Source organism: Salmo salar, chromosome 29 (assembly GCF_965601325.2).
Source record: "Salmo salar chromosome 29, fSalSal1, whole genome shotgun sequence".
NCBI lineage: Eukaryota > Metazoa > Chordata > Actinopteri > Salmoniformes > Salmonidae > Salmo > Salmo salar.
The window spans coordinates 44,398,377-44,408,093 of record NC_138319.1 but is presented as its reverse complement, the minus strand read 5'-3'; the positions used below and the strand labels follow the sequence as shown (position 1 = coordinate 44,408,093).

Sequence of the window (9,717 nt, the reverse complement as noted above, 5' to 3'; positions counted from 1 at the left end):
CGAGCCTGCACTCTCTGGGCCAGTGCTACTGGATTACCGAGTTACCGAGCTAAACAGGCGGTTTTATCTGTCTTGGCTACACCCAGAGACGGGCTGGATGAGGTGGGAGATGTGAGGGTCCACTGCGCCCACTCTGGGTTATAACGTCACCATCTAGCTGCTTTAAAGGATAGGCTATCGCTTCTCTTGGCTGCTTTCACTGGATCTCTGTTGCCTTCATTTACCCATGTAGGTTAGTTCGAGTTCTGTCGTCTATCTATGGAGCTGTCGCTATATAAGTGCCATTATCTCCCGGTATCTGCTGCTCTCTAGGCTACTGTGTCTACTGTCTGCTGCACCCAACCTGTAGAGAGAGGGAGAGTTGGGGGAGAAAAGGTAGAGAGTTGGGGGAGAGAGAGGAAGTGGGGGGGGGGGGGAAGATAGAGCAAGTTGGGGGAAGAGGGAAATAGAGGGGTAAATATATATATATAGAGAGAGACAGAGACAGAGATCTGCAGGTTATTTATCTGTTGGAGCTACAGTCTGCCGCCAGGGGCTCTGATGAGTGAAGCCCTGAGAAGGAGCTGTCTGACCAGGGAGAACTAGGCTGTCCTCCTGTCTGTCTGTCTGTCCTCCTTCCTGTCTGTCTGTCCTCCTTCCTGTCTGTCTGGCTGTCTGTCTGTCTACCGGAGAACACTGGGACAGTAGTGCCTGTGGACCCGATGCTGTGTGCACCTGATGGTCGGCGTGCCCACTGTTTCCTCTCGCTGGTGGGAGAGGCTCAAGACGCTGTGGCCAGAGCGCGCTAGGAGGATGCTGCGCCAGGTGTGTTTGTGAGAGAGAGAAGGATGTTTATGTGTGTGTGAGAGAGAGAAATTATGTTAATGTGTTTGTGTGTGTTTGTGAGAGAGAGAAGGATGTTTGTGTGTGTTTGTGAGAGAGAGAGAAGGATGTTTGTGTGTGTGTGTGAGAGAGAGAGAAATGATGTTCATGTGTGTGTGTGTGTGTATCTATGTGTGTGTGTGTGTGTGTGTGTGTGTGTGTGTGTGTGTGTGTGTGTGTGTGATTCAGGTGTTGCAAGCAGGCCTGAGGAGCTCCTTCCAGGCTCTGGGTCGGTTTGTGGCGAGCCACCCAGTATTCTTCGCTTCCGCCCCCGTACTGGTGTCTGTCCTGCTGGGGGCCAGCTTCAGGTAACAGACACCCCTACAGACACACAACTCAATGTTAGATGTTTTTATTCAGAAAAAGAAGCCACATGGTGTGAAGGGCCGCAGCATGTTTATTGGTGCAGGCCTGTAGCAGACTCCTCCTCCATGATGACATGTTGATTGGTGCAGGCCTGTAGCAGACTCCTCCTCCATGATGACATGTTGATTGGTGCAGGCCTGTAGCAGACTCCTCCTCCATGGTGACATGTTGATTGGTGCAGGCCTGTAGCAGACTCCTCCTCCATGGTGACATGTTGATTGGTGCAGGCCTGTAGCAGACTCCTCCTCCATGGTGACATGTTGATTGGTGCAGGCCTGTAGCAGACTCCTCCTCCATGATGACATGTTGATTGGTGCAGGCCTGTAGCAGACTCCTCCTCCATGGTGACATGTTGATTGGTGCAGGCCTGTAGCAGACTCCTCCTCCATGGTGACATGTTGATTGGTGCAGGCCTGTAGCAGACTCCTCCTCCATGATGACATGTTGATTGGTGCAGGCCTGTAGCAGACTCCTCCTCCATGATGACATGTTGATTGGTGCAGGCCTGTAGCAGACTCCTCCTCCATGTTGATTGGTGCAGGCCTGTAGCAGACTCCTCCATGTTGATTGGTGCAGGCCTGTAGCAGACTCCTCCTCCATGATGACATGTTGATTGGTGCAGGCCTGTAGCAGACTCCTCCTCCATGGTGACATGTTGATTGGTGCAGGCCTGTAGCAGACTCCTCCTCCATGGTGACATGTTGATTGGTGCAGGTCTGTAGCAGACTCCTCCTCCATGGTGACATGTTGATTGGTGCAGGCCTGTAGCAGACTCCTCCTCCATGATGACATGTTGATTGGTGCAGGCCTGTAGCAGACTCCTCCTCCATGATGACATGTTGATTGGTGCAAGTCTGTAGCAGACTCCTCCTCCATGATGACATGTTGATTGGTGCAAGTCTGTAGCAGACTCCTCCATGGTGACATTTTGCACAAAGTTATTCTGCTACTGTATGTTTGTGTGTGCGCGTGTGTGCGTTTCAGTCGGTACAGAGTGGAAGGTAACGTGGAGTCGCTCCTGGTTCCTAAACACAGTCTGGCGAAGATAGAAGGAAACCTGGTGGACTCCCTGTTTCCTGTAAACAGGTCTGTTATCTACTATTATTGTCTAATAGCTCTGTTTCTACTAGTATCTACTGTTATCTACTATTATCTACATATCTACTAGAATCTACTATTATCTACTAGAATCTACTATTATATAATATTATCTACTAGAATCTACTATTATCTACATATCTACTAGAATCTACTATTATCTACTGTTATCTACATATCTACATATTATCTACTGTTATCTACATATCTACATATTATCTACTGTTATCTACATATCTACTAGAATCTACTATTATCTACTATTATCTACATATCTACTAGTATCTACTATTATCTACTGTTATCTACATATCTACATATTATCTACTGTTATCTACTATTATCTACATATCTACTAGAATCTACTATTATCTACTGTTATCTACATATCTACATATTATCTACTGTTATCTACTATAATCTACTTTTATCGACTATTATCTACACATCTACTAGAATCTACTATTATATAATATTATCTACTAGAATCTACTATTATCTACTGTTATCTACTATAATCTACTATTATCTACTATTATCTACATATCTACTAGAATCTACTATTATATAATATTATCTACTAGAATCTACTATTATCTACTGTTATCTACTAGAATCTACTATTATCTACATATATACTAGAATCTACTATTATCTACTGTTATCTACTAGAATCTACTATTATCTACATATCTACTAGAATCTACTATTATCTACATATCTACTAGAATCTACTATTATATAATATTATCTACTATTATCTACTATTATCTACTAGAATCTACTATTATCTACATATCTACTAGAATCTACTATTATCTAATATTATCTGCTAGAAGCTACTATTATATAATATTATCTACTAGAATCTACTATTATCTACTGTTATCTACTATTACTGTCTAATAGCTCTGTCTCTACTATTATCTACATATCTACTAGTATCTACTGTTATCTACGATTACTGTTTAATAGTGCTGTCTCTACTATTATCTACTATTAGTCTCATAGCCTGTTTCTACTATTATCTACTATTATCTACATATCTACTATTATCTACACATCTGCTATTATCTACTATTATCTACATATCTACTATTATCTACTATTATTTACTGTTATCTACATATCTACTATTATCTACATATCTTCTATTATCTGCTGTTATCTACTGTTATCTACATATCTACTATTATCTACTGTTATCTAAATATCTACAATTATCTACTGTTATCTATATATCTACAATTATCTACATATCTACTGTTGTCTACATATTATCTACTATTATCTACACTTTATCTACATATCTAATATTATCTACATATTATCTACTATTATCTACATTTTATCTACATATCTAATATTATCTACATATTATCTACTATTATCTACATTTTATCTACATATTATCTACTATTATCTACATATTATCTACTGTTATCTACATATTATCTACATATCTACTTTTGTCTACATATTATCTACATATCTACTTTTATCTACATATTATCTACATATTATCTACTATTATCTACATTTCTACTTTTATCTACATATTATCTACATATTATCTACTATTATCTACATATCTACTATTATCTACTATTATCTACATATTATCTACTTATTATCTACATATTATATACTATTATCTACATATTATATACTATTATCTACATATTATCTACATATTATCTACATGTTATCTTCTATTATCTACTATTATCTACATATTATCTTCTATTATCTACTTATTATCTACATATTATCTTCTATTATCTACTTATTATCTACATATTATCTACATGTTATCTTCTATTATCTACATATTATCTTCAATTATCTACATAGTATCTACATATGATCTACTATCATCTACATGTTATCTACAGATTGTATACTATTATATACCATTATCTACGTATTATCTACATATTATCTACTCTTATCTACATATTGTATACTTATATATACCGTTATCTACTATTATCTACATATTATCTACATATTATCTATATATCTACTATTATCTACATATTATCTTCTATCATCTACATATTATCTACTGTTTTCTACATATTATCTATTATTATCTACATATTATCTATTATTACCTACATATTATCTACTATTATCTACATATTATCTACTATTATCTACATATTATCTATTATTATCTACATATTATCTACTATTATCTACATATTATCTACTATTATCTACATATTATCTATTATTACCTACATATTATCTACTATTATCTACTGTTATCTACATATTATCTATATATCTACTATTATCTACTGTTATCTACTATTATCTACATATTATCTACATATTATCTTTTATTATCTACATATTATCTACTATTATCTACTATTATCTACTATTATCTACATATCTACTTTTATCTACATATTATCTACTATTATCTACATATTATCTTCTATTATCCACTTATTATCTACATATTATCTACTATTATCTTCTATTATCTTCTATTATCTACTTATTATCTACATATTATCTACTATTATCTACATATTATCTTCTATTATCTACTTATTATCTACATATCATCTACTGTTGTCTACATATTATATACTATTATCTACATATTATCTACTGTTATCTACATATTATCTACTATTATCTACATATCTACTTTTATCTACATTATCTAAATATCTACTATTATCTACTGTTATCTACATATTATCTACATATTATCTACATATTATCTACCTATTTTCTATTAACTCTGCGGCCCATGGGAGACTCGACACTCGCAAGGCATAGGAGATCGGCGAGGCAGTCTGGCCACCCTTCATCTATCCGAGAAGATCCAATTGCCACCCTCTGATCTGTTTCACCTGTTCTTGTGATTGTCTCCACCCCTCCAGGTGTCGCTAATTTTCCCCAGTGTATTTATCCCTGTGTTTCCTGTCTCTCTGTGCCAGTTCATCTTGTATGTTTAGTCAAGTCAACCTGCGTGTTTTTCCCATACTCCTTTTGCTATTCTCCTTTTTCTAGTCCTCCTGGTTTTGACCCTTGCCTGTTTCTGGACTCTGTACCCACCTGCCTGACCATTCTGCCTGCCTTGACTACAAGCCTTTCTGCCACTGTACCTCCTGGACTCTGATCTGGTTTTGACCTTTTGCCTGTCCACGACCATTCTCTTGCCTACCCCTTTAGATTATTAAACATTGTAAGACTTCAACCATCTGCCTCCTGTGTCTACATCTGGGTCTCGCCTTGTGCTTTGATACCAATCCAACTATCAAGGAACTTTGCCCCGCTTGAGATGGACCTATCAGCCCCCTTAGCCCCCTCTTCGTTCCACATCAGATTCCATCACGTTGGCAGCTCGATGGTGAGATATATTGGCCTGCCTACAATCTGTGGACCGACCAAGGTCCGCTATCACCCAAGAGCCAGTGCCCACAACATCAACTCCCTCCTGTCCACGGTTCTGGCCAACCACTCCAATATTGAAACCATTGTCACTCACGAATGTTTAACCTTAGTTTTAGGCGATCTGAGGGAGGACTACAATTTTTTTTTTTACATCTTTGCTAGCACAGTGAAGAGAATAATTTTCTCTAGCTCTGAAATTTTAAGCTGACTCGTTGCCCTAAACAAGTACCTGAAAAAACTTTTTGTGACAACTTTGATTTGCTGTGGAAGCTACCAGCACTTTTTAAAAGAGACTGGATTTACCCTAACCGCAGGGTTCCAGGATTATTTCCAGCAACATCGCAAACTGTTTTAGAGACTGACTGACAGGGTCTGGTAGTGCTCCAGTCCCAGCAACATCAAACTGTTTTAGAGACTGACAGACAGGGTCTGGTAGTGCTCCAGTCCCAGCAACATCAAACTGTTTTAGAGACTGACAGACAGGGTCTGGTAGTGCTCCAGTCCCAGCAACATCAAACTGTTTTAGAGACTGACAGACAGGGTCTGGTAGTGCTCCAGTCCCAGCAACATCAAACTGTTTTAGAGACTGACAGACAGGGTCTGGTAGTGCTCCTACCCAGCAACATCAAACTGTTTTAGAGACTGACAGACAGGGTCTGGTAGTGCTCCAGTCCCAGCAACATCAAACTGTTTTAGAGACTGACAGACAGGGTCTGGTAGTGCTCCAGTCCCAGCAACATCAAACTGTTTTAGAGACTGACAGACAGGGTCTGGTAGGTCTCCAGTCCCAGCAACATCAAACTGTTTTAGAGACTGACAGACAGGGTCTGGTAGTGCTCCAGTCCTCCCTGTCAGAATAACCAACAGAGGACTTGAAAACCATATAAATTCCTTTAGGAATGGCACTATGGTTATTGTGAGTAACCTAATGTGTGGTCTTATAACACCGCGTTCTTGTGAGTTTATACAAACTGTCATCTCCTACTATTCTGATACATTGAAGACTGTCAGAAAAAGTGGTTGTAGCATTAATAATTTGGTTGTTATTCGATTGGTTACCTCAATCCAGACGGGTTAGGGTTAGGACCTGGTAATTACCAAGGGGTTAGGGTTAGGGTTAGGACCTGGTAATTACCAAGGGGTTAGGGTTAGGACCTGGTAATTACCAAGGGGTTAGGGTTAGGACCTGGTAATTACCAAGTGGTTAGGGTTAGGACCTGGTAATTACCAAGGGGTTAGGGTTAGGACCTGGTAATTACCAAGGGGTTAGGGTTAGGACCTGGTAATTACCAAGGGGTTAGGGTTAGGACCTGGTAATTACCAAGGGGTTAGGGTTAGGACCTGGTTATTACCAAGGGGTTAGGGTTAGGACCTGGTAATTACCAAGGGGTTAGGGTTAGGACCTGGTAATTACCAAGGGGTTAGGGTTAGGACCTGGTAATTACCAAGGGGTTAGGGTTAGGACCTGGTAATTACCAAGGGGTTAGGGTTAGGACCTGGTAATTACCAAGGGGTTAGGGTTAGGACCTGGTAATTACCAAGGGGTTAGGGTTAGGACCTGGTAATTACCAAGGGGTTAGGGTTAGGACCTGGTAATTACCAAGGGGTTAGGGTTAGGACCTGGTAATTACCAAGGGGTTAGGGTTAGGACCTGGTAATTACCAAGGGGTTAGGGTTAGGACCTGGTTATTACCAAGGGGTTAGGGTTAGGACCTGGTTATTACCAAGGGGTTAGGGTTAGGACCTGGTAATTACCAAGGGGTTAGGGTTAGGACCTGGTAATTACCAAGGGGTTAGGGTTAGGACCTGGTAATTACCAAGGGGTTAGGGTTAGGACCTGGTAATTACCAAGGGGTTAGGGTTAGGACCTGGTAATTACCAAGGGGTTAGGGTTAGGACCTGGTAATTACCAAGGGGTTAGGGTTAGGACCTGGTAATTACCAAGGGGTTAGGGTTAGGACCTGGTTATTACCAAGGGGTTAGGGTTAGGACCTGGTAATTACCAAGGGGTTAGGGTTAGGACCCGGTAATTACCAAGGGGTTAGGGTTAGGACCCGGTAATTACCAAGGGGTTAGGGTTAGGACCTGGTAATTACCAAGGGGTTAGGGTTAGGACCTCGTAATTACCAAGGGGTTAGGGTTAGGACCTGGTAATTACCAAGGGGTTAGGGTTAGGACCTGGTAATTACCAAGGGGTTAGGGTTAGGACCTGGTAATTACCAAGGGGTTAGGGTTAGGACCTGGTAATTACCAAGGGGTTAGGGTTAGGGTTAGGGTTAGGACCTGGTAATTACCAAGGGGTTAGGGTTAGGACCTGGTAATTACCAAGGGGTTAGGGTTAGGGTTAGGACCTGGTAATTACCAAGGGGTTAGGGTTAGGACCTGGTAATTACCAAGGGGTTAGGGTTAGGACCTGGTAATTACCAAGGGGTTAGGGTTAGGACCTGGTAATTACCAAGGGGTTAGGGTTAGGACCTGGTAATTACCAAGGGGTTAGGGTTAGGACCTGGTAATTACCAAGGGGTTAGGGTTAGGACCTGGTTATTACCAAGGGGTTAGGGTTAGGACCTGGTAATTACCAAGGGGTTAGGGTTAGGACCTGGTTATTACCAAGGGGTTAGGGTTAGGACCTGGTTATTACCAAGGGGTTAGGGTTAGGACCTGGTAATTACCAAGGGGTTAGGGTTAGGACCTGGTTATTACCAAGGGGTTAGGGTTAGGACCTGGTTATTACCAAGGGGTTAGGGTTAGGACCTGGTAATTACCAAGGGGTTAGGGTTAGGACCTGGTAATTACCAAGGGGTTAGGGTTAGGACCTGGTAATTACCAAGGGGTTAGGTTTAGGACCTGGTAATTACCAAGGGGTTAGGGTTAGGACCTGGTAATTACCAAGGGGTTAGGGTTAGGACCTGGTAATTACCAAGGGGTTAGGGTTAGGACCTGGTTATTACCAAGGGGTTAGGGTTAGGACCTGGTAATTACCAAGGGGTTAGGGTTAGGACCTGGTAATTACCAAGGGGTTAGGGTTAGGACCTGGTTATTACCAAGGGGTTAGGGTTAGGACCTGGTAATTACCAAGGGGTTAGGGTTAGGACCCGGTAATTACCAAGGGGTTAGGGTTAGGACCCGGTAATTACCAAGGGGTTAGGGTTAGGACCTGGTAATTACCAAGGGGTTAGGGTTAGGACCTCGTAATTACCAAGGGGTTAGGGTTAGGACCTGGTAATTACCAAGGGGTTAGGGTTAGGACCTGGTAATTACCAAGGTCCAGGAGAGGGGGGTTGGCCTCCGGTCCAGGAGAGGGGGGTGGCCTCTCCGGTCCAGGAGAGGGGGGTTGGCCTCCGGTCCAGGAGAGGGGGGTTGGCCTCCGGTCCAGGAGAGGGGGGTGGCCTCTCCGGTCCAGGAGAGGTGGGTTGGCCTCCGGTCCAGGAGAGGGGGGTTGGCCTCCGGTCCAGGAGAGGGGGGTGGCCTCCGGTCCAGGCGAGGGGGGGGTGGCCTCTCCGGTCCAGGAGAGGGGGGTTGGCCTCCGGTCCAGGAGAGGGGGGTGGCCTCCGGTCCAGGCGAGGGGGGGGTGGCCTCTCCGGTCCAGGAGAGGGGGGTTGGCCTCCGGTCCAGGAGAGGGGGGTGGCCTCTCCGGTCCAGGCGAGGGGGGGTGGCCTCTCCGGTCCAGGCGAGGGGGGGGTGGCCTCTCCGGTCCAGGAGAGGGGGGTTGGCCTCCGGTCCAGGAGAGGGGGGTGGCCTCTCTGGTCCAAGAGAGGGGGGTGGCCTCTCCGGTCCAGGCGAGGGGGGTGGCCTCTCCGGTCCAAGAGAGGGGGGTGGCCTCTCCGGTCCAGGCGAGGGGGGGGTGGCCTCTCCGGTCCAGGAGAGGGGGGTTGGCCTCCGGTCCAGGAGAGGGGGGTGGCCTCTCTGGTCCAAGAGAGGGGGGTGGCCTCTCCGGTCCAGGCGAGGGGGGTGGCCTCTCCGGTCCAAGAG

General features: G+C 43.3%; 1 protein-coding gene across 1 annotated transcript in view; it reads left to right on the top strand.

Moving 5' to 3' along the window:
• Nucleotides 1-427: 427 nt before the first annotated feature.
• Nucleotides 428-9,717, top strand: part of ptchd1 (patched domain containing 1) — a 65,439-nt gene continuing 56,149 nt past the window's right edge. The window contains exons 1-3 of the mRNA XM_045710973.2: nucleotides 428-804; nucleotides 1,051-1,169; nucleotides 2,212-2,313. Coding sequence (XP_045566929.1) covers nucleotides 718-804; nucleotides 1,051-1,169; nucleotides 2,212-2,313 — 308 coding nt within the window. The 5' untranslated portion in view covers nucleotides 428-717. The remainder of the gene's footprint in view (nucleotides 805-1,050; nucleotides 1,170-2,211; nucleotides 2,314-9,717) is intronic.